General features: G+C 47.5%; 15 protein-coding genes across 15 annotated transcripts; 10 read left to right on the top strand and 5 right to left on the bottom strand.

The window, feature by feature from the left end:
- Positions 1 to 121: 121 nt before the first annotated feature.
- Positions 122 to 718, top strand: GL50803_0013747 (C4 group specific protein; the record flags this gene model as incomplete). Its single annotated transcript, XM_001704865.1, has 1 exon — positions 122 to 718. One exon carries the CDS (start codon positions 122 to 124, stop codon positions 716 to 718), a length of 597 nt encoding a protein of 198 aa, XP_001704917.1.
- Positions 719 to 840: 122 nt separating this feature from the next.
- GL50803_004846 (Ankyrin repeat protein 1) lies at positions 841 to 3,138 on the top strand (the record flags this gene model as incomplete). Its single annotated transcript, XM_001704863.1, has 1 exon — positions 841 to 3,138. The coding sequence occupies one exon, from the start codon at positions 841 to 843 to the stop codon at positions 3,136 to 3,138; it is 2,298 nt and encodes a 765-aa protein (XP_001704915.1).
- Positions 3,139 to 3,594: 456 nt separating this feature from the next.
- Positions 3,595 to 5,394, top strand: GL50803_0060838 (uncharacterized protein; the record flags this gene model as incomplete). The annotated part of the gene is made up of 1 exon (XM_038046245.1): positions 3,595 to 5,394. The coding sequence occupies one exon, from the start codon at positions 3,595 to 3,597 to the stop codon at positions 5,392 to 5,394; it is 1,800 nt and encodes a 599-aa protein (XP_037902101.1).
- Positions 5,395 to 5,412: 18 nt separating this feature from the next.
- Positions 5,413 to 5,994, bottom strand: GL50803_004849 (adenylate kinase; the record flags this gene model as incomplete). Its single annotated transcript, XM_001704862.1, has 1 exon — positions 5,413 to 5,994. One exon carries the CDS (start codon positions 5,992 to 5,994, stop codon positions 5,413 to 5,415), a length of 582 nt encoding a protein of 193 aa, XP_001704914.1.
- A 125-nt stretch (positions 5,995 to 6,119) lies between these two features.
- GL50803_0013749 (Poly(A) polymerase) lies at positions 6,120 to 7,973 on the bottom strand (the record flags this gene model as incomplete). Its single annotated transcript, XM_001704861.2, has 1 exon — positions 6,120 to 7,973. The coding sequence occupies one exon, from the start codon at positions 7,971 to 7,973 to the stop codon at positions 6,120 to 6,122; it is 1,854 nt and encodes a 617-aa protein (XP_001704913.2).
- A 52-nt stretch (positions 7,974 to 8,025) lies between these two features.
- Positions 8,026 to 8,415, top strand: GL50803_0019867 (Trm112p-like protein; the record flags this gene model as incomplete). Its single annotated transcript, XM_001704860.1, has 1 exon — positions 8,026 to 8,415. One exon carries the CDS (start codon positions 8,026 to 8,028, stop codon positions 8,413 to 8,415), a length of 390 nt encoding a protein of 129 aa, XP_001704912.1.
- Positions 8,416 to 8,439: 24 nt separating this feature from the next.
- GL50803_004852 (uncharacterized protein) lies at positions 8,440 to 9,795 on the bottom strand (the record flags this gene model as incomplete). The annotated part of the gene is made up of 1 exon (XM_001704859.1): positions 8,440 to 9,795. The coding sequence occupies one exon, from the start codon at positions 9,793 to 9,795 to the stop codon at positions 8,440 to 8,442; it is 1,356 nt and encodes a 451-aa protein (XP_001704911.1).
- A 92-nt stretch (positions 9,796 to 9,887) lies between these two features.
- Positions 9,888 to 10,862, bottom strand: GL50803_0016844 (uncharacterized protein; the record flags this gene model as incomplete). The annotated part of the gene is made up of 1 exon (XM_001704857.1): positions 9,888 to 10,862. The coding sequence occupies one exon, from the start codon at positions 10,860 to 10,862 to the stop codon at positions 9,888 to 9,890; it is 975 nt and encodes a 324-aa protein (XP_001704909.1).
- Positions 10,863 to 11,021: 159 nt separating this feature from the next.
- Positions 11,022 to 14,654, top strand: GL50803_0016843 (Ankyrin repeat protein 1; the record flags this gene model as incomplete). Its single annotated transcript, XM_001704854.2, has 1 exon — positions 11,022 to 14,654. One exon carries the CDS (start codon positions 11,022 to 11,024, stop codon positions 14,652 to 14,654), a length of 3,633 nt encoding a protein of 1,210 aa, XP_001704906.2.
- A 43-nt stretch (positions 14,655 to 14,697) lies between these two features.
- GL50803_002861 (uncharacterized protein) lies at positions 14,698 to 15,213 on the top strand (the record flags this gene model as incomplete). Its single annotated transcript, XM_038046022.1, has 1 exon — positions 14,698 to 15,213. One exon carries the CDS (start codon positions 14,698 to 14,700, stop codon positions 15,211 to 15,213), a length of 516 nt encoding a protein of 171 aa, XP_037902100.1.
- GL50803_002860 (Iron-containing alcohol dehydrogenase) lies at positions 15,167 to 16,348 on the top strand (the record flags this gene model as incomplete). The annotated part of the gene is made up of 1 exon (XM_001704853.1): positions 15,167 to 16,348. One exon carries the CDS (start codon positions 15,167 to 15,169, stop codon positions 16,346 to 16,348), a length of 1,182 nt encoding a protein of 393 aa, XP_001704905.1.
- Positions 16,349 to 16,389: 41 nt separating this feature from the next.
- On the top strand, positions 16,390 to 18,558 carry GL50803_0016842 (High cysteine membrane protein Group 2; the record flags this gene model as incomplete). Its single annotated transcript, XM_001704849.1, has 1 exon — positions 16,390 to 18,558. The coding sequence occupies one exon, from the start codon at positions 16,390 to 16,392 to the stop codon at positions 18,556 to 18,558; it is 2,169 nt and encodes a 722-aa protein (XP_001704901.1).
- Positions 18,559 to 18,665: 107 nt separating this feature from the next.
- GL50803_0013350 (Alcohol dehydrogenase 3) lies at positions 18,666 to 19,886 on the top strand (the record flags this gene model as incomplete). Its single annotated transcript, XM_001704847.2, has 1 exon — positions 18,666 to 19,886. The coding sequence occupies one exon, from the start codon at positions 18,666 to 18,668 to the stop codon at positions 19,884 to 19,886; it is 1,221 nt and encodes a 406-aa protein (XP_001704899.2).
- Positions 19,887 to 19,927: 41 nt separating this feature from the next.
- Positions 19,928 to 20,722, top strand: GL50803_0026739 (uncharacterized protein; the record flags this gene model as incomplete). The annotated part of the gene is made up of 1 exon (XM_001704846.1): positions 19,928 to 20,722. One exon carries the CDS (start codon positions 19,928 to 19,930, stop codon positions 20,720 to 20,722), a length of 795 nt encoding a protein of 264 aa, XP_001704898.1.
- Positions 20,723 to 20,734: 12 nt separating this feature from the next.
- GL50803_0013352 (T-complex protein-10) lies at positions 20,735 to 23,194 on the bottom strand (the record flags this gene model as incomplete). Its single annotated transcript, XM_001704845.1, has 1 exon — positions 20,735 to 23,194. One exon carries the CDS (start codon positions 23,192 to 23,194, stop codon positions 20,735 to 20,737), a length of 2,460 nt encoding a protein of 819 aa, XP_001704897.1.
- Positions 23,195 to 23,202: the final 8 nt, after the last annotated feature.

Genomic DNA, 23,202 nt, shown 5'->3' with positions numbered 1-23,202 from the left:
TGACTCGACTATCAGCTCAGCTACGCATTCGAAATCTATTCTTAGATGATAATTAGTGGATCTCTAATGAACTTAATCAATATATCAATAATCAATTTCAAGTTTAAGTTCAAAGAAAAAAATGTTCAACCCAAGGCACGCCAACGGCGAGTTCTTTGGAAGGAGGCATCATGGAAGGCGTCCACCGGATGAAAGCTCCAGCTCATCATCGTCCTCTAGCTGTGAGTGCGAAGCTGGCCATGATGAAAGGGAGTGCTGTAGACAGGGCCCAGGCCCATACTGCTGCGACCGCGAGCGCCGCAAATTCTGGAAACACGGGCCCCCGTTCTCCCACTTTATTAAGGGCAGGGGACATCATGGACCCCACTGTTCAAAAGAAGAGCGCTGGACCGGTCCCAAACCCTGCCCATTTCTGTCATCCAAAGATATGAATGAGCTTCCTGTCACCGTTCATCACGGAAGCATGCCGATTGTCGCACGTGGAGTGGTCACGTTTCATATTGTATCAGAAACAAAGCCGTCCATAACAATCTCCAATACCGGCGCCATCACTGTAGAGGCAGATGGAATCAAGCTTCTTAGCGCCTCCCTGAAGGAAAATTATCCTGCTGATAAGGTCGTTGCGTCGTATGCAAACAAGATTGTCGTTATCCGTATTCCTTGCAACATAGTCACACCTGAGCCTTCTGTTGATATTCCTATTACGATTCAGAAGTAAATGACTATTTGTCTTTTTACCTTCCCTCGTATACTTCAGTGTGGATTCCAGTTTTAGGTCAGATTCCAGTTGTACAAACTATTTTGAAATACTCTATCTAAAGTTAGTAGCGCTAACTGAATATGAACATGGACCAGGAAAGCAATAAGGTAATTAGCATGACTAGCCTCCTGGAAGATGCCCCGCTTCTTTTATCGAATGAACGCATGGGAGAATTAAGTGGAGACTACCGTTTGAAGTGTACCTCTTCACAACCAATGAGTTTGACTGTTCCAGTACAGATATCGAGGGGTAAAAAGCATGAACAATGGAATTTGCAGCCGATAACCAAGAGCAAAACCATGCACAGTGAATGCCGAAGTACCTTGAGAAATTCTCTGAGAACCCAAAAATCTGGCTATCTTCTATTACAGAACGCTTACATACGGGCTCTTAGTCTTGGAAATGCTCAGGAGATTGCTACAATTATAACAACCTTACGGATCAATGAAATCTCGATTAGTATGACTCCGCGCACAGGGCTCCGTACAACTGAGCAGACGAGTCTTATGCAGTTAGCACAAGAAGATGAGAATTTCCACGTTGATAATTCTTCATCAGCCCTGATGATGCAGCAGTATACCAAAGCCATAGAGATGAACAGTATCACGTTTCCTGGAGATTCTATAAGCATAACAGGGGCTTCAGCATTAATGATTGCTGCATTCCGCGGCAATGCTGATGCTGTCGCCAGACTGGTTCCTGAGTCAGGATTGATCAGTGACGATGGATGGAGCGCCTTAATGCTTGCAGCAACTGAAGGCCACATGAAGTGCGTTCAACTTCTTTATGGAGAGATCAATCTCGGTGGCTTCACGATGCTCATGTATGCGGTTGCGTGTGATGACTATGATAGGGCTTGTAGGCTTACTCATCTGGCAGGAAGACAGATCTCACTTAAGTGTGATAAAGGCTGGAGCGCCCTCATGCTTGCCGTCAAGCTGCGGCGCTACAAAATAGCATCTCTACTTGTCGCAGAAGAGATAAGGCTTCAGACTACAAACGATTGGATCAATGATTACACTGCATTACTCATGCTAGCGAAATACAGTAGAAGGGACGACGATAAAAACCTCAGCTGCCAATTTGTTACAGAGGCCTTGCTAAAGGAGGAAGGCGATCTCAGAAATGAAAAAGGCGAAACACCACTAATGATTGCAGCTTCGTCAGGGAACATATGGCTGGTCCGGATGATATGTAGCAAACCAGATAAATGGTATGCAGCGTTAAAAGCGCAAACATACGAAGGAAAAACAGCCCTAATGTATGCTGCAGAACGAGGGCATCTAGAAGTCTGTGAACTGCTTGCAAATAGCGAGGCTCGAATCTCAACAAACGATGGTAAGACGGCCCTTATGTTTGCCAGTGGAGGGGGTCACAGCAGTGTAGTCCAGCTCCTTTGTCAGTGTGAAGGCGGGATGGAGCTTTCTGGCCCCTATTCATCGGGGAAAACCGCACTAATGTTCGCCTCAGAGCACGGCCACGTAGAGGCAGTCAAGCATCTTTTCAATATGGAGAAAGGAAGATCTATGAAGGATGGCACAACTGCGCTTATGCTTGCTGCTGCCGCCGGTCAAGACAAAGTGCTTGAGTTTTTGACGGATGAAGCACGAATGCAGGATAAGCGAGGAAGAACGGCTCTCATTCTTGCCGCGCAATCAGGGTCAATTGCATGTACAAGGATGCTTGTAACGTGGGAGGCCAAAGCTCGAGATCAGTACGGCAACACGGCCTTGATGCACGCTGCCAGAAATGGACATACAGAAATAGCTTCTCTCATAACAAGCTACGAAGCAGGAGCCACTAATAATAATGGATATAGCGCCCTTATGATCGCATCGGAGTCAGGGGATAGAAGCACCTGCCAATTACTGGTTAGTGAGATAGGGATCTCTGGATATACAAGTTTGATGTTCTTTGCGACAACAAGAGCAGTGCTAAAGAACTTCGACGCATATAAAAGCCAAATAGGAAAGTGTGCCACCAATGGTGTAACAGCTCTGATGCTTGCTGCCATAAACAACAACGTCGGAGCAATACCCTATTTGATAGCAGAAGCAGGGGCTCAAGATTGGGAAGGCAACACTGCACTGATGTATGCCTGTAAAAGCGGGTTTGATTCTATTGTGGAAGAACTCGCGAAGTACGAGATAGGCTTCAAAAACAAGGATGGAATGACTGCATTAATGCTTGCAGCCTACTATGGCAAGCATGACTGTCTGAAGCTTGTGCTGGCTAAAGAAAGGTACATACCAGATGATGACGGAAATTATGTAGAATTCTATGCCAAATATCCCAATCACGACGACCATAATAGTAGGGTACAGATACTTGCTTTGTTAGACAGCGAGATAGATGCGGGTGACTCAAGTAAACGGTAGTAGTGCGTCGTTTCTAATTGCATAAAATCTTCACTAGAACTACCTGGAGACAGGTAGACGCCATTCTCGTCCTATAAAAGTGCTTCTGAAGACCAATACGCATTAAATATTGCTCATGTAAATCCATGACTAAACGAGTATATGGTATACATTGATGGAGGCTGTTGATAACTGGGGGATGTGGGTGATTGTAAAGCAAGTAGAAGTCAGTAATGTCGCAAGCATGCTTTCTACCGTGGTAAAAAAGGTCTTGACAGTATTCCCCTAAGTAAAGTGGATGGACAATAAGCTTATAAGAACGCGCTGAATTCCAATGCAGACTCTTAGTGATTAGATGTCTCGCTTTGCAACTAGCATAGTTCTTTCTACATTTCAAGATTGACTGTCCTATTGAAGTATGGAGGGCCGGTAAAAACTGAAAGGGATTTTTATTCTAAAGTCACTCGGATTTTAGGCATGGATGATTTACATAAAGGAGCCAACGGGCCATCTATTGTAGATAAGCTTGAGGATCTCCTTCGGGAACAGTTCAATGAAAAGGAGCGCAAATGGGATGAGCAGGACATCCGGCGGCACGAGCTGCGCATGAAACACAAGGAATGCATTTTGAAGAGGCTGGAGCTTCAGCGTCGCGCAGGTCAGATGTATACTGCTGAACAGGTAGAACTAGCAACTGCTGCAGCAACATCACAGCACATGCTTCCCGCAATTGTACGGCGCTCCCTTCGGAACGGAGAGTACGCCTACCACGGAAAGAATTGTTCTGTGCAGGAGCTGCGCCACTGCAGCTGTAAGCTAAGCTCTCGCCTGCTTGACGAGGCACGAGAGTGCACTCACAAACCCGTTCCCTCCTGGGAATTGAACAAACTTGCCCCCACAGGACACAGTCTTTCTATGTCCCAACCACCCACAACGGGTAAAGGGCACACAACGCTTAACATTGACGGACTCCCCGTTGAAGAAAGGTCTGTCAGTGGACCCATTCTCAGATCTCAGTCTAGGGCCGCATTTACCACTCTCATTTCAGCAAAAGATAAACCATTAGAAGCCAAAGAAAATCACCCACTAATTAATATGTCTCAATATAATAACTCTAAGATTGATATGCTTTCAGGACTATCAATGCAGCTTTTTAATCCGGATGATATGCGCCGCCTCCTTGAAACAGAAAAGCAAGACGGGACTGGGCGGCGCTTAGAAGAGAGCCTGCCTTTCAAATCAACGTTAGAGGGAGGCGTTTTTAACTTAACTGGAACGCAAACTAGGATCTCTCATAGATCTAGTAGTGCAATTTCTCCAGACAGCCCCGTTAGATCCATGCCCATTTCTTTCTTTGATTCTTTACCACTTGTGCAGCCATCTTCTCTTTCCGCGAGCTCCAAGGCTCCCTTGACCGCATACTCAGATCTAGAATCTGTAAGTCCTATTACTCATACTGATACTATAAGCGAGTTGAACCCGAAGTCAGCTGGTGCCGATACACAATCTTTATCTTTGCCAGCTCCCACTATTTCCACATTTACTTTTCATGAGAATCATGAATACTATAAGAATCCCTACTTGGTGACATGTGCCCCTGTGTCAAAAGCTCTCTCTATGCGTCACGTGGCATCTAAGCCTACACAACTAGTCACTACAGAATCCATTAATCTAAAAACGTCTGCTGCCGAACAGTCGCATTTGCCAGAACTAAAATTGGAAACGACCATCTCACTTCCTCAAGTACTTCGCTGTAATAGACTGGCACAAAAAGTAGAGCCTCTCGGGCTAGCAAAAATAGAGCCGATAGCCTTTGTATCTGATACCACTAACGTCTTGACAGAGGAGTTTCAGTACCCGTTTAAGCATCCCAAAAGAGATAAGCCACGCAGGGCGCGAGTGCAGTTTGCAGAACAGACACTCTTTAAGGTAGGGGCAAATGATGATCGCATAGCAGAAACGTATGACTCTGACTCTGACGATTACGTTATGTGTTCTAAGCAAAAGAGCAGCTTGCAGCATCGATTGATTAATAGTACCGACAATGAGAACGAATCGCTAGATAGCAAGATGGATTTTTCGGGAACGTCATCGTGCAAGACAGTTGGCTCACAATGCGGTCTCTTAGATGACGTTTCGGTGAATATCTCCCTTATACACAAGAGCGGCGGAGCTAGCCAAAAGAGGAGTGGTGCAGTCGATAGCCCATCTGCTCTAATTAAAGAATTCGAAGAGAAGCACTTTTTACATATGAGTGGTAAGGGCGCCAATCTATAGTTGAGTCGAATTAAACAGCTATAATACTTTATGCTTATGCAGCATTTTCAGTACAGACGAACAGACTTCATCCAAATACCCGCTACTATCAATAATTTCTACTTTGCAGTTATGCTCTATGTAAACATCTAGCCCTGGCTGTACATGTTCTCGTGCCTTTTCAATGCGCCGCTGTATTATGTCCTTTGTGTCATCGAGTCGTAGTGTAGTAGACTGCTGTCTTGTCATCAGCCTTTCGGCAATTACCTCATCCGAAGCGGAGAGACAAAGTGTTAAAGTAGGAGAACCGAAGTGCAGTAAGTAGGCACGAGCTTGATCATCAGACCGAGGAAAGCCGTCCACAAAAAGAACAGCTGTTCCAGTTGCTTCATGGTGTGCAATCTCCTGCTGGAGGATAGGTATAACTGCGTCCCCTGAAAGTACATTTCCCTGGGCCAACATTAGCTGCATTTCTTGCCCGAGTGGGGTCTGTCGCTGGATCTCCTCGCGGACGATTTGGCCAATGTAAAGACTCGCACACAGGGGGTACTCTTGACAAAATCGGCCAATGACGGTAGATTTACCTGCGCCGGGAACACCAAGAAAATGTACAATACGCATTTATTTATCGCATATCAGTAATATATTTAAAGAGCCAATGGATGAAGAGGCGTGTGTCAAGTCTTCAGTTGGCAGATTCTTCACCGTTTATCATAACATTCGTCACATCAGCCGCGCCGCCGGTGTCACTCGATCTGCTGACCGCTCGTACAATACAAGGTTTTGGCTTGTTCTGGCGGCGAGAGGCCTCGGAGTGCCTCTGGAAGGTCTTTGTAGGTTGTGATTCTAATCTGGAGCATCTTATCAATCGATTCCATGCCCAGTAGCATTCTCTTTTCAGAAAGATATCCCTTGCATTCTCTTGCAAAGTCCCTTACCTCCTGCGAGAGGCGCTCAGATAGACCCCTAAGGTCTCCAGTGGTAGACGTCTCCATTCCTATGTAGAAGTAGTGCTTTCCATGCTCTAACTCACCAAGGCTTGTGCTATCATACCACGTCGGAAGAGGATGAACGCGAATGAGCCTAGCATTATTTCCCACTGCAGGCTGAAGGCTCGTTAAAAGACGACGACATATCCGATTTATCCGAGATTCTAGAAAGCTCTTCACTTTGTCTAATTCCACCATGCTGTTTGATGACATCGTATTCCGCGTTATTAGCAGATACATAATATTTGGTCTATAGCCCGGATTGGAGAAAAACTCTAAAAAGCTGTTATAGAAGAATGTGTCCCAAAGAGATGGCCGCAAAAGGGGCCGTGCAATTTCAAGTCCAAATGAATATGCTGCCACTACTCCTCTAACTATGTCCAATATAGCTTTGACCCCCTGCCGGAAGTTTGTCAGGATGGTGTCGAAAGTTGTTTCAAATATTTTGTCCGTGCTATTAAAATATGGTTCCACTGCGGTGAGAAGGCACATCTTGTCCTTGTCTCGCCGCACCCAGCTCTGAGCTGTCATGGATAGTCTGGTAGCTGCTGATGCCTGTACAGGATTTGGTAGCTGAATGGCCTTTGTGCTCCAATCTAGTCGAGAGTAATAATAATATATATTGTACAGCCACAAGGTAAGAGGGACAGCTTCTCGTAACTCCAGAATAGAGTCACTGTTGTATTGAATGTACGGTGATTGCGGGTCACTGGGACTGGTGAGATCGCCTTGTGCAGTGGATAAAGAAGCTTGATATTCCAAGTTTTGTTGTTCTACATCCAATTGCAGAAGCTCAAACGAGCTCCGCAACATTACGTTTGCCACTAATATTATGCAATTGATGCCGCCGAAAAAACCACAGCGATTACTGTAGATGTTCTTCCGCTTGCACCAGAGACGAAGAGCACGTACAGCATTTTGGAATGTGCTATAGAATATATTGTTCCCAGCGAACTGAGACTTCACATGGATGTTTGTGCGATACCCATTGAGCGACAAAATGGACTTTTCGTGCATATTGGCCGTGCATTCTGGATCAAGAAAGGGTATGGCATCGGTCACGCGGTTGACTGCCATGACGGCCGCGCTCAGGTCGAAATCAACGGAGTCATACGTTAAGGTGATGAGCGGCACCTTTGCGTCTCGAATGCAATCAAAGTAGGACACCTGTGGCATCTGTCCTATGATGGTCGGGAACTTATCAAAGAAGTCTGCTATTCGGACATATTGTGGAAAGATAACGACTGTGTCCACATCTGATGATGGTTCATTAATGCCAAGATAGTATGACCCAAAGGGATACAACCTCACCAGACGCTCTGAGCGAGGCATGTTAGGTTGCTTTCGATAGAATTGCATGTTGGCCAAGAATGCGTCTTTGTACGTTTCATACACCCAGTCTGAAATTATAAGCTCCAGGTTCCTAAGAATGGCTTCTTTTTTCCGTGTTTCCTCTGAGGAGACATATAGCTTGCAATTTTTCAAATAGCTGAGCAGAAGGTTATCTACGAGTTGGAATTGCTCCTTATTAAGCTTGTGTCCTTCTGGAAGGGGTTGGAGGGGAACTTCTGCGTCAATAAGGGGACTCTGACCTCCTAGGTGACTCGTCATTTCTTGCTCAAAACTTGAGCAATTATTTAATTTCTGTCGCTGCATCGTATAAATGCATCTTTTCCTTCTTTCTACGCTCACCTGCCCCAGGAAATCGTGCTGCACTGCCAACGCCGGCTTCACTGTCGACGTCACTGAGCAGGCGGAAGACGACGCCCCGGAGTATAACATCGATATAGTTCGCAAGTTAGCCAGCAGAATGGACTATCCTATGCTCTATGGCATGGTTGGACATGCAGTTGAAGGTCTGCCTCCCGATTTACCAGACGACTATGACTCAAACCAGGAATTTCTAACTGTCCTCGCATATACGCTTTACGGGTTTATAATACTTGAGGGTTCTATTACTTGCAATAGCTGCGGACTAGTCTTTCCAATTACTGAAGGCATACCGCGCATGCGGCTCCCTGAGGAGGACGCAGACGATCCAATCAGAAACTGATAGTATATCATTTACTTTGGTAACTTATACTATCGAGAAACGACGAGTCCCCGGTGCTGTGCTAACGCCCAAGCTGAGACTCATGTTGCTATTAAAGGCACCAGACTTATTCATCATGCCGCCTCTCGACCCAGAGAGGGGCCCATGAGGCATACTGTATGTGCTCCCATCCATACGTGGCACCCCGGTGGAGCTAGCAAGGGTCTGAAGCCTGGAAACACTATCCATTCCTGCTGTGCGACAGGCCCTGTCTAGCATGTATTCGGGACTGTGGTATGAGCCGCAGACCCTGCATGAGCCTGGCAACTGGTGGCTTCGAGGGTTGTCGTGTGGCGTGAACATAATATGATGTGCATGGCAAACCTTGCAAGGAAGCCGGTCAGGGTGGAGGCCGCATCCCAAGTCTTGGCTGCGCATAAGGGAGCGCACTTCATAATCTCGGATTCTATCTGCCGTGTGAGCCATATGCTCCTTGCAGAGCTCCGAGGGCTGATAGTGCTCCATGCGGCAAACAGGGCAGTTGTTCTTGCAATTCTGTGCTCCGCGGAGGCGTGCGCCGGCGGCAAGCAAGTGACCTTGCGTGGCAGCGACGTTATTAACTGTGAACGCATATGCAGAGTCCTTTTCCTTTGCTAGGTAGCTGTCCGAGACTGCCTTTGCGTATTCGCAGCCTCCAACAGCGCCATTTGCATGGGCCTTTCCACAGGTTTTGCACACAGGGCGTTCCCAGTCGGCACACTTGCAAAGGCGAGACGTCTCTGGTTCAGGCTCTCTGCAGAGCCTTCTGTGTGCATCGAAATAGCTCTCGCTACGCAAGAGAGCCGACGGAGAAGTCATGTAGGCGCTGATATCAATTCCCCTTCCGCACCCTGCCGGACTACCGATTTTCCACCCATACTTAAAATTTTCACCGCCAGGCAACTTGGTCGGGTCACTCTTTTTGCTCTGCTCTGCCATTTCCTTGCTCGTTATGAAAAAGTCTCGCCCAGTCAGAGATCCCGGTTCAAGCCCCGCATACTTCCGAGAGAGATGTCCTGCGGAGGCGCTATAAGAACGAGGCATGCTGCGCTTAAAGAAATCACGTGCTAACCCATAGGTTTCGGGCTGCCCTATCCTGCTTTCTGTGGTGCGTACTGGTGGTGAGTAAGGTGCTGTTGCGTGTAAGTAGTTCATATGATTGACCTTGGCTACATAGGCATCTGAGTCAAACGTGCTCCCGCAGGTGACACCGTTTATCCCGGAGGTCTGCATTGATCCTGGAGCCATCTTCGTAAAAGAATTCCCCGCAGCACTGGCCCTAAGGGAGTCACCGAGACCGGATTCGAGGAGAGACTTTGGCCGTGCGTTGATAGGAGACGTAGAGAAGGGAAGGTCCTCCATCCTATTTTCTTTTTAAGAAAAGTGCGCGGAACAGAATTTTTAGCCGTCCCCCGACGAGCGCAAAGGAGACCTTGTTTACTCAGCAAAGACTATCAATAAACAGAGACGTTTGCTAACGAATCAAGCGTGTAATTCCTTGAGATGCGCATGGTACCCGGCGCAGTACTAACGGAGAGGCTCCTGCTGCCCATGGAGCTTCCTCTGCCCATCTTGCTGAAGCTAGCGCCAAGGTTATCGAGAGCTGCGGCGACCGGTGCGACGTGGCTTGAGAAGGATGAGGAAGAAGACCTCAGGCCTGCGCTTGTGGTACGGGTCACCGAAACTGGGAGGACCGAGTTGTAGCGTGCAACAGAGGGCACATAGACAGCCTCCGACGAAGTACCGTAAGTTTTGTACGCGCTTGGCTTAATGATGTCGCTGGACGAAAGGCGCCCAGAATGTGCGTACCGACCCGTCTCAGCATCGCCGATGAACGGCGGGATAACCTTGTTATCGGTGGGGTAGTCAGACGAGCGGAAGCTCCACTTCGGAGACGGCCTCATGGGGTATGAAACCACCCCTGTAAAGATCTTATCTCTGGCAAACATGGTCTCGTTGCCCGGACCGAAGACACGCGAAGTCCCCTTGTCGTAGACAGTGTAGATAGGTTTGCTATGGCACGACCCTACCATGGCCAGGGTTTCAGCCGTCTGGGACATGAGGGGCATCGGCTCCTTGACGTTTCGACTGGAGGAAAGAGACGAGGAGAGAGAACCACCAGATACCTTGACATCAGGAAGCCTGTGGCTATCAAATGAAAAGAAGTCGCGTGCCAGCCCATAGCTCGCGGGATCGCCGACCCTCGAGTTAACGAAGCGACCAGAGCCTATGAGGTTAGATGGAGAGGTCATATTCTGCGTGAAAACCTTGTCATGGAAGTCGTGGAGGGCGCCCGAACCAGACGAGAGCCTTCTCTGCGTGGCATGGGGAACCGCCGTCTCAATCATCTCTGCTGAGTTTGGAAAGGCAGTCATCCTCGTCCCCGCAGAGCTGCCGAAGGACGCATTAAGGGAAGTGTACGTCGACATTTTTAAAAGTTTCTTCCGCGCAAAGGCCGCGGAATGTCACTTCAGTTCTACAAAATTAACAATTGCCTGTCGGCCTTAGAGAGCAAGCATCATGCAGAAGCCTACGTGGTTTATCGATCCTTAAGACGCGAGTATTACACTCACCCAAAAATTTGTCTTATGCTCACGAGTGTTCATGACTGGTTTAACGGGATCTGTAGCAGGAAGTATGCTCAGGTCAAGACAAGCATAGCAATATTTGGGGGAAGGAGAGACGAAGACGGCATGACAGGCCTAATGCGGGCAGCTATCCTTGGGGACGCGGAAATGTGCCAGATCCTCGCTATTTCTGAGTCCTGTGCTACCACACGTACAGGCTTCACTGCTCTGATGTATGCATGTCAGTCAAATAACACTGCATGCTGCAAAGTTCTTGCCCCTCTGGAGCGACTGGTCATTCTCCCCGACTGTAGGACGGCTCTCATGATAGCTGCAGAAGCAGGTTCCTATGAATGTTGCAAGGAACTACTGGGGTTCTTAGGCCCTGAGCGAGACTCAAATGGCATGGGAGCCCTTGAATACGCTATCATGGGGAACTACCTTGAGATTGTGAAGCTCTTGGTGAAGCATGGAAACTTGGGAAAATGCGATCTTATTGAGTGCGCCAGATTAGCTGCACGAGAAGGCTACAGGCAGATAGCGTCTTGGTTGGATAACTGGCTCCTTACCAACAAGCAGATAGAGAACGCTAGTACTCTAGTGACAAGTCATTACAGGACATCATGCTCTTCTCCTCAGCTTAGGGGTGTGTCTCCACAACGTGTTCTCAGGCAGATATTGTCTTTACCTGAGCAACCAAATCCTGGAATCCATCAGACAGAGTTAACTAAGCCGGCAGACTTACAGATACAGGAAGAACAAGGGAATACACGTGATGGACAGGCATTGGATGGTAACTTTGTGTCTCCAGATGGACGGCCAGGTAAGCAGTTAGATGATGAAAACAGGCATGAATTCCCGAAAATGAATGCAGCAAAGGATCCCAGCAATCGTAAAAATTATGTTGTGCATTACAGTGCGTGCCGAGATGAGAACTTGACCAAGAGTGCTATGGAGGACAAAGGGGAGAACGAAGTTCTCTTTCACAGCCTCACTCCAACCTTGAAAAGCCCCGGTAGCAGTTTAGGTAGTAATAGTCGAACGAGTCAGACTGCGTCTCCGATTAGTACAATGCAGAAGCTTGACAACTTCATTCCCTGTCACGCCAACAACAAGCCGGGTGCTGGCCTTACACACATTGAAGAAAAGCTCTCTCATAGTGACCTAGATACTGCCAAACACATTTCTGATGCTGTTAATGGTTTTACAACGACCCACGAAGCGTTGGAACAGCTACAACACTCTCTACAATCTTCAGCAACGAAGGCTGAAGTGGACGCTTTATCCCGACGTCAACAAGTGGAACTTGACTTCGACGCTACCCCGCTGATGCATGCCGCTGTTTCGGATGACCTCTACCAGGTCCAAATAAACATGAAGTATGCTCGTACTGTTACTAGCAATAATCAAACGAGTCTTATGCTTGCCATTCAGAGCGGGTCACTGAGGGCCGCAAAGGAGCTTGTGATCATTGAGGCCGGATTTCAGGATCTGGATGGACGAACCGCTCTTATGTATGCCGTACAACTGGGGTCACTGGATCTGGTGGAGATGCTTGCAGCTGTTGAGTCGGGCCTTGTTGATTCTCATGGGTGTACTGCTCTCATGTATGCTGTGAAGGACAATAAGGAGAACCTAGCTAGCATACTTGTACGTACCGAGGGGTGTATTCGCAACAATTATGGAGACACAGCTCTTCATATCGCTGTTGCATCTAAGTCATTTGCATGTATTCCATGTTTGGCCGCTGTTGAAGCACGTATTCGTGACTCGCACAATAGGACGGCGCTGATGAATGCGTGCGCTCTCTCTTTACTCCGGGCCAGTCAGATTCTGGTTCAGTATGAGGCAGGGCAGGTTGATGATCACGGAAACACGTGTCTTCACATGGCAGTTTTATCGGATAATGTGTCTCTCATTTCTATTCTGGCGCCGAAGGAGGCTCATATTCGAAATGGAGCTGGGAAAACGGCATTGATGCTAGCCATAGATAGGGGGAATCGTGAGGTCATAGATGCTCTATCCCACTTCGAGGCCTCTGCAGCAGATCACAATAATGTAACACCGTTGATGTTAGTTTCCGAAACTGGGATGATTGAGTGTTTGCCATCACTGACTCGGCATAGCAAGAATATTGATCAATGCAACATACATGGACAGTCTGCTCTTGTGCTTGCACTCTTATCTCAACACTACGAAGTTGCGGCAGAGCTGTCCCAAACCGATGGACAGGCAATTGCAGTGCGTGCACAGTATAACCCAAGGGATATAGACAAGCAGATTCGCTTCGGGCATGCAGCCATTGATGACAACGATATAGTGAGCATTTGGGAGTTTGTGCGGCGTCTTGATCCAGACCGGACTGATATAAGGTATGAGTTATTGGAGCATGCTTTAAAGGCAAATAGGCTGGGCATTGCAACTCTCATATCTGACTCTATCTGGGAGAAAGCCTCCTTAAAAAAGTACAATGCAGAGCTGCATCTAGGTCTTATCGATCAGCACAATCTCATCAAGGGCGCTGAACTATTTGTGCAGCGAAACCTACAAACACTGATGCGAAACGCGTCTCTTCGAAAGAAGCTTGAAAAGACCAAGGTAGAGGACCGCGATGTTAAATATGATGCCAATGGATATACTCCTCTTCACATAGCAGTAATGAACAATGATTTGATTGGCGTGTGGCAAACACAGGACATCTACGCAACTGCCACAGATAACCACGGAAATACGGCACTGATGCTTGCAGCTATCTATGGATACGAGGAATGTGTTAAAATTCTCATTCCAAGGGAGGCTGGGCTGAAGCGGAACACTGACGGTGTCACAGCAATGCATCTAGCGCTTCTTCATCGCCATATAAACGTAGCCGAAGTTCTTGCTCCGGTAGAAGCTCCTGACGTTTCCTCCTATCGGCGTACCAACAACCAGCAGACAGAGCTGATGATAGCTGCCATCAGCAACGACTTGCCTCTATGTTACTGTCTGCGGAGGCTTCAGCAGGGTTTAGTGGACCAAGAAAAGAATACAGCCCTTATGCTTGCAGCAACAAGCGGACACGATGCTATGGTCGCCCTTCTTGCCGAGTACGAGCATGGGCGTCAAGATCTCAAGTCGTGGTCCGCTACTATGCACGCAGCGTTTCAGGGTCATACAGAGTGTGTTAGAATCTTATCTAGTTATGAAGCAGGCATGTCGGATGTCAGCGGAGTCACGGCCCTCATGCTAGCGGCTTTTAAGGGGCATACGGATATAGTCGAGCTGCTACTCTCAGCCGAGGCAGGACTTCAAACACAAACAGGATTCACCGCACTTATGTCGGCAGCTCGTCACGGACACGACCACATCGTTGAATTACTTATAGAATATGAGGCCGGCATGACCACCAACCAAGGGGTCACAGCGCTTATGGAAGCAGCTACTCTGGGCCGCACAGAGATCGTGAAGTTGCTTGTCACCAGCGAGTCTGGGTTCAGAACAAACGCAAGCCATCCAAACGGCGCAGGATTCACCGCATTGATGGCTGCAGCACAAGGCGATCATCTTGATTGCTACGAAATCCTGTACCCATACGAAAAGGATGTGGTCCAGCTTGATGGCACAACAGTTAGCGCGTATGCAACAGGTCCGCAATTAAAGAGGTACTTGTCCTGAAGCGCTACAGATAACAGTAAACGTATAAATACGTAAGCCATAAATGGAACTGGACAAGTGTGAGTTTGGTGAAGAGTGGAGCCGGTGTGAAGAAGTGCTAGGGTCATGCCTGCAAACGGGTGGATGCTTTCTCACATTTGACGAACTTAGCAATGTGCTGCTAAGCTCCGGGTTTGCTACAAGTGGAGACTCTCTAAACGAGGTACTATCGGCTTTGCAAATACATCCAGAGAGAAGGTACACTGTGTATGATGTTGAAAGAGCAGCTATTCTTTTGACCAATAAACCTCAGGAGGATGAGATCTTCACGATGCTGGTAGAAACCCTTGATCCAGCGTCTACTGGAACAATCCACATCAACCAACTGAGGTGTCTGCTCGAGAAGTTCGGAGCCAGTGTAGCAGATACGAGATGGGCCCACTTTCAAAACGAACATGCGCCCGATGGCAGTGAAAAATTCACATATGAACAGCTACGCGCCATCCTAAGGAAATGCAAGGATTCCAAAAATCATGAACCAAGCAGTGATGGACGACATAGCGCGACTGAACGGGCTTAACGTTGAAATGCCGGATAACATCTTCCCTAGATTGCTAACTATATTGATGCCGCTAGCAGAGGAGCGCTGCATGCTCATTACTGGGATGCAATCCGGGCATCAGTCCGGGGCAATGGCAGATGTCATAGGAGCCCTCGAGCAACTCTCTATTGCATACCAGCACCATAAGATACTAGAATCGGGCGCATCTGTAACGTCAGCCCACCTGGCTACGAAGACGTTTCGGAAGAGTGGCGCAAGCTTTTTAATTGCGATTGGTGGGGGTTCTGTGCTGAGCGTTGCAAAGTTTGTGGCATCAAACCACGAGACTAGCAGCGTCAGGACACCGCTCATACTAATCCCCACGGGTCCTGGCTGTGGAGCCCTGTCCACCCGGCTCACAGTCTTGATGGATCATCGCTGCAAGCATTGCATTAGTATAATTTGTACCCTAAGAGCAGAAACTGTTCTTTTAAGCACCACGTACTTTGAGACGCTGACACCGGCCATGAGCATCCCTGCATTCTTGATGGGTATAGTGAATGCAGCCGAGTATCTACTGGCAGGAGGTGTTTCCCTTTATCCTGAATGTCAGCCGGTCTATCTTCGTCTCCTCGTGCATACATACGATGCTTGGCTCCTGGGGATCAGACCCTACCTAAAATCATTCAACACTGAGTACTTAAAGAAGCGAGACTTTATATATGCTCTTGCAGCGTGTGCAGTGGAGATTGGCCTGCTACAAAACAAACTAGGCATCGGGTTTTTGACATACTTGGGATCAGCAGTCTCCTATAGGCATGGGTCCAATATTGGGAAATCGTCAGCTATGTTCCTTGCGCCTCTTCTACGGATAAGAGAAGATTCGTTGGGCAAAGAAATTCGCCAACTATATGAATCTATAGGGGTTGAGTCTGTAGACGGTTTGGGACAGGTCATAAAGGAGATTTGCAAGGCAGACGGAGAAGGCCTGCTTTGCTCAACTAGCGACAACGTAGACGACATTGCTCTATGTATTGATCACGTTCTTCCCACTCTCCCCTATGCGCCCTTAAGTGATCTCGAAATAAGGCTGCTTCTAGAGGCAGGATATGACAATACCCTTTCTCCAACAATGCACACGAGCATAGAGCGGTTAGAAACGTTAACGTTGTAACCTATTCTACTCTACATGCGGAACAAAAATTTAAAGATTAAATGATGACTTCTTTGCACACATCCCTAGCCATGATTCTAGTTACAGTAATTATTAAGGCCTCTATTGTTGCCGGATGCACATCTGATAGTGACTGCGGTGGTGTGTCTGGCTCTTGTACAATCTCTATAAATGATCTCAAATACTGTTCTAAATGTGCAACAGAGAAGGTTCCTATAAACGGTAGATGTGTATCTGCAAATGACGCACAAGGAAACGTTTGTTCGGCAGCAGGATGCACTAGATGTACTAAAGGTTATTTTCTCCATTACGGTAGCTGCTTCAACATCAGCACGGACAGCGCTGGAAGTCTAGTATGTGACTTTGTTGATGATGAGAATGAGCAACTGGTTGACGGTTATTGTACTCAGTGCAACCAAGATGGATATACTGATAATCCGAAGAAATCCTCCACAACTCAGTCTTGCATTGCATGCTTTGAGTCAGATGGTACTTCCGGGTGCAACCTGTGCACGGCAATTCCAGACGATGGCAGCACAGGCGGTTTTGTGGTCATCTGTCATGGCTGCGCTGACAGAGACAAAGTAGCCATAGACAACAAGTGTGTTCCCATCGGAGGCGTAGAGGATGCCCTTTCGGGGTGTGTGCATTCTACGTCGTCTGGATCTACATATTGTAACCGTTGTGGAGCAGGCTTTCTGCAGTTTGCATCCACGTGTCTTTTGGCCAACGGAAATTATGCCCCCAAAATCTGTGAAGTATCCAATCAGATTCACGTAGCTGATACTATATGCTGCAAGCAATGTAAGAACACCGGTTTAGCGATTATAGACGGTGATTGTAGTGACTTTAACCTTATGTGCACATGTAGTGGTGGACGGTGTACACAGTGTGCTGAGAAGAAGTTTGTTTACCACTATGGAGGCTGCTATCACAGGTACTCCACTCTGGCTAGGTCCATCTGCTCTGGAGATGTGGATGTCGGTGGCAGATGCCTGCAGTGTAACACAAGCACAGCATCTGGTCTGTTCACCAATCCTACTGCGAGTGATATGCAAGCATGCGTTTCATGTAGCGATACAGCTAGACAGGGTATTGCAAACTGTGTGGAGTGTTCATATGCGCAATCCACATTAACTTGTACGAAATGCTCTGATGGATCGGTTCCTCAAAATAATCACTGCAATGCTGTTACGCCGCCTGGACCTCCCGAGGGTGACTGTAGCATCCTTGCATGCAAAACGTGCAACACTACGGATACGACAAGGTGTGCTGTGTGCCACATGCGCACCTATCTTGCTCTTGATAATAAAACGTGTGTGAGTAACTGCAGCACTCAGAACAGTGATGACAATCACTACTATGGAGACAGTGCTACTGGTGCCTGCGAGAAGTGCCATTCCAGCTGTAGGGCTTGTGTAGGCCCTGGAGAAAACCAGTGTACAGACTGTGTCCCGGAACAGTATGTTCCAGGATCAGTGGGAAACTGCATTGCTTGCTCATCTACCCAGTCTGGCAGTACCTTTACAGGGATACCAAACTGCATTCGCTGTTACAAAGGCGGTTACACGACGACTGAGTTAAAATGTAGTGCTTGTACTACCGGAATGGTTCCCAATTTTAATCAGGTTCACTGCATCTCTTCAACTTCATGCTCAATGAAAAATTGCGAGCTTTGCCAGACAGATCCGTCAACGTGTGATCGCTGTCAGGAGAACTTCTTTCTAGCACCCGACGGATCCTGTGTATCCGATTGCGCGACTCTTGGTCCTTACATTGGAAACACACAGACCCGGAAATGCATTCATTGCGGCGAAGGGTGTATGAGCTGTAATTCTGATCTTTACTGTACCAGCTGTCAATCAACCTATGCTATTGTCAACAATAGGTACTGCTTTAAGTGCGATTCAACGGACAGTGGCTCTCTCATTATGGGGGTTCCCAACTGCACCAAGTGCAAGGCTCCGTCCACTGGACATGGCCCTGTTCATTGCCTTGAGTATAGCACCCAACCTCAGAATGAGACAGGGTCTCGATCTAATGCAACAGGTATCGCAGTAGGGGTTACTATCGCAATATTGGCAATAGCAGGCGTAATAGGGTTTCTTGTCTGGTGGTTTGTATGTAAGAAAAAGACTAATAAGGTGAACATGCCTCCAAAACTCTCTAGCAATTCTTCAATAGTGAGCTCACGAATCGGACTAATGTGATGTTTTTTCATAGCTACCAGCTCCCTAGTAAATGGACCTGGTCCGTACTCTCAGATATGAGGTCGCAACAAAGCGACTCGGTGTCCTTGAGAAATCTAATTTTAAAAATGCCCCTCGACCTGAGTGCCTTTGCCGATGTGATCAGGCATCCAATTTATATCGATCGCGACGTGCTTGAGAAACATGCAAGTATCTTTGCGTCGTATGCAGGCAAGAAGGCTCTTGTGGTCACAGGAAGTACTTCATCCCAGGCAAACCACTCGTTGAGCAAGCTAAAGGACATATTAGCCAGCCACGAGATCGAAAGTTATCTTTTCAATGAGGTTGAGCCGAACCCTAGTACAGTGACCGTCACAAAGGCAGCCAGACAGGTGTCTGGTAAGCAGGTGGACTTTGTCATTGGGCTGGGAGGGGGCTCCGCTATGGATGCGGCAAAAGCCATTGCTGTATATCTAGTCAACAAGGAGGGCATCAAGGTGGCAATCTCTGAGTCACCAAAGGATGTGATATGCATTAGCACGGCAGCAGGCACAGCCTCTGAAGTAACGCCCTATGCCATTTTGACCGACCACATTAAGCAAACTAAAATCAGCATTCCTAACCTCGTATTTCCGAAGATCTCGCTGGTCGACCCTTGCTATCAACTGTATCTGCCGACATCTCAAACGCTTAGCATGTTCCTGGACATCCTGTGTCATGCAGTTGAATCTATGCTTACGGTTAAAACAACTGAGCTCTCTGTTAAAGCATCTGTTGAGAGCCTTAAGCATCTTCAGATCTGCTGGCATTTCTACTTGAAGCCGGCGATCATGAAGACAACATTTACGGACTTAACAGACCCGGAGATGACAGAGTTTCGCGATGAGATGACGCTTGCCTCTTGCTACGCTGGTATAGCCATTACAATTGGAGGCACCTCCATTGCACACGGTCTTTCGTACAAGATAACCTATTTCAAGGGTGTTCCACACGGGAAGGCCTGTGCCATCTTCTTGATAGCGTATCTGAATATATGTAAGCAGCACTCGGAGACACATGACGATCAGCGCTTCGAAAAGACGCTAGAGAAGATTCTTTCTGCATTCCAAATGGACAGTTATGAGGAGTTCAAAGATATGGTTGAGCAGGTCATTTGCGCAGATGTGGAGGGTCGCCGCACTCTTTATGACGAGGAAGAAGTAATGGACTATGCAATTTCTCTATTTGCAAGCGGAAAGAATAAGATGCACCCCTGGCCGATAACAGTGCCCGAAGTTGTTGGAATTATTCGCCAGTCCTGCTACGACACTCTTCCTCTAGCTGATGGGGAAGGTGGAGAATCACAGTAAATTTGTTGGGCGCGGCCCTGTGCTTTTGCCAAAGAAATCAGATGGATAGCTCTTTCGAGTTGGATCCTTCTAGCTTCCTTGGCAGATTGATCTTTAGATACTATGGAACCTACTCTCTAGATGAAGCAGCTAAGCGAGAGAAGGAAGATCGTCAGGAGGGAAATGATCCAGATTGGTTCCCTACTGGAAAGCAAGCTAAGGGTACCTTGCATGTAGCTCTCTCCGAACCACGGCTTAAGGGTGCTCCACACATCTCCAAGATCAAGCATGCGCCACTTTGGAGCAGTTTGGTTCAGGCTGTTCAAAGCCGATGCATCATGGAGGATGTCACAGAAGCTGCAGCAGACACCTATCCGTCGATAGTTACTTGCAAGCAAATAGAAGTACTTGACATGCAAGTTGCTTCATTGTTAGTCATCGGAGAGCGGCTAAAGCTCAGGTTTCCAGATCTTCAGCATGTGATCGGCCACCTGCTGGACAGCTTTATCTCCTACACCACATCCTTATGGGTACTCAGAGGGAAGGCACTTGACAGAGATGCCACCTCAACCAGCCTTTCAGCTATTTACAAGACAGTCGCGCAGTTTGTGCAGAGTCCTTCGGTAGTGCACCAACGCGTCGCATTTATGGGCGCCATCACGCTATGCCCACCAGTCCCTGCACACGCATCAGATGATAAAGACTACAAGCCTCCAATCCTCCCTGGGGAATGCTCTCTATACAGCTTTGCGCAAGAGTATGGACTAGATTCGGAACGTGTGATCAGACGATCGCCTAGCCAAATGGTACAAGTACGCAATCGCTGTCATCAGCGAGTTAACACAGTCATAGAGTAGCACAATAGACTTCTAAGGAGTGTAGTGACTCTCAGTGCCGTCAGCTAGAATAGAATGCTCAGATCCATCAGCTGCGACATACTTCTTAGACCCATCTGGGTAGTAAACCTCCTTGCGATTGTCAGCATAGTGCTTCTCAATCTGCCCTGAGCTGAATCTATACACACTGATGCGTTCGTCCTTGCTGATTGCAGCAGATGGATTTATAAGAACCACTGGGATTGTAGTCATTAGAATACCTTTTTCATGGTAAAAATAGACTATCTTGCCATCGCTGTGTAGCTGCTTCAGGTCATTATTTTGAAACTTGATGTTTATCTCTCCTCTGTGCGGTATCTGTAGCTTCATTGTTCCATTATCAAATTCGGTAAGCGTAGCGCCAGTGGAAAGCACTTTATCCACACGTTGATTCTTTGTATGCTGCTCTAGTATTTGAGCATCCTTCACGTAAGCCAGGACACTGTCGTTAAATTGTCGGAAGAACAAATCCGGGGTGCTGTACGGCAGTAATTTGAGAACCTCATCGTTCTCTGGTGCGTGCATAGAAAGCGATTGTCTGGAAGGCGCCCCCACGGTTGCCTTCGGTAGTGCGATAGGCTGTCTGGGCTGTTGAATTGATGAGGATACCTGTTCCTTAAATGATACGTGCGAGGATCCCGGGCGAGCCGTTGCACTAAGGTGTGCAGGGTTCCTTTTAGGACTTATGGAATCTATATCAGCGCTGATTGGCCGACCCTTTGTAATTTGGCCCCGCCAATCGTGGTTCAGCGTCTGGCTAAGGTTTCTTCCAGGACTACTTGTTATGTTAGAGAGAGTTTTATTAGGTATGTCTGCCCTCAGTGGCTTATTGACAGTGACCATGGAGTCATTCTCTTGCTCCGTGTCACTCACATGGACATTTAGCGGAGCTGCAGCTGGACCTTGACGTCTTGGTGGGGAATTCATAGCTCTAGAAGACGGTTCTCTATCAGAAGTATCAGAACGAGCTTGAATCTGAAGCATTTTATTCAGCTTTTCCAAGTTAAGAATCTTCTGGCGCATTTCAATAGCTGCCTTATCACTCAGTTCCAACCGCTTCTTTAAATTGTTATTTTCCTCTGTAAGAGTGTCGATTTTTGAGCGCAATTGTTCTGAAGTTAGCCGCGAGTTGTTGTCTTTGCGGCGCATATCCTCCCTTAACTTCTGATTGCTGGTCTTGTGCTTCTCTAATTCTGCTGTAAGCTCTTTCAATTTGCTATCTTTATCTTTAAAAGCCGTTCGGCGGTCGTCTAGTTGTTGTTTCTCCTTCTTTATCTTTGCCCATTCCTCCTTCCTGATTCTGTCAAATTCCGCCTTGTCTGCCTCTAGCTTACGCATTCGTTCAGTATGCTCTGCGGCGTTCTTTTTCAAGGACTCGTCGACCTCCTTTTGCATATCTGTTAACTTGTTGATTTCCCTCTCCATCAATCGAAGCTGTTCGTCAATGCGGTCATCTGCACTGGCTGGGGGAAGAGCAATTTGTTGCTGTCGTTGTTGACTCTGGACAGACGTAGGTGCACTCTGGTCGCGAGCTGCATTAAAATCTGCAGGCCCGTCAGGGACCTCCGACTGCTTTCTGACATCATCAGCCTCTAAGAAACGACTAATCCCAGTGGAGTTTGACTTCATGCGGACTATTGTGTTGCTATTCTCCACTGATTCTAGAGTAAGAAATTTAGGTAGGTGAACTACCGTTCCAGTGGAGACACCTTCTTCATCAACAGAGGCAAGGTCTGTTTCAATTCCCGCTAAGCTATTTTTCCTAATGGATGCATGAAACTTGGACTCTAAATCCTCACTTTCTTCACAATTATCATGGCTTGAGTGCGGGTCCTTTACTGCTGCATAATTATCCGATTGTCTCTCTACAGCCTGGAAGTAGGAATTGCTAAGTAAATCTTCTCGATTATGGGTATATGTTTCCCCAAAGTCTGGAGCACTTTGATAATGGCTATCGGATAAGAACTTAGCGGCGTTGTCCATGTGTGCCTTGGCATCAGTATCATTCTCAATATGCGGGTCAACAGATATAATATCGTCCTCGACGTCAAGGTCTGCCAGAAAATCTTGCTCCACTGTTGCTCCCAAAGCTGAATGGGCAAGTCTGGAATCAGGTCCAGGAGAATACCCATTTTCGAAGTCATAACTTTGAGATTCGCCGACCTGTGGGCGCTCTGATAATAGGTTATGTCTTGTGAGAATTCGCTGTTGTCGCGGGGCACCTTCTGCGGTATACAGTCCATCTAATGGATATGGATTTGCGTCCAAGTCAGTATCGTCTGAAATATCTATACAGCTCCCTGTGAGATCGTGCCGCAGCTTGTGTGGAGGGGGTGATTCTTTTGCAAAGTCTCTAGCGAACTTTCGAAGCACATCGGGGTCTTCCCCTGACACCATCTGCTCAATCTGAAGAAATTCTCCTAAACCATCTGAATCCGATACGTCTATGGGCATCGGAAGCA

Source organism: Giardia intestinalis, chromosome 4 (genome assembly GCF_000002435.2).
Source record: "Giardia intestinalis strain WB C6 chromosome 4, whole genome shotgun sequence".
In the NCBI taxonomy this organism is placed as follows: Eukaryota; Fornicata; order Diplomonadida; family Hexamitidae; genus Giardia; species Giardia duodenalis.
This window is presented reverse-complemented; position numbering and strand designations above follow the sequence as displayed.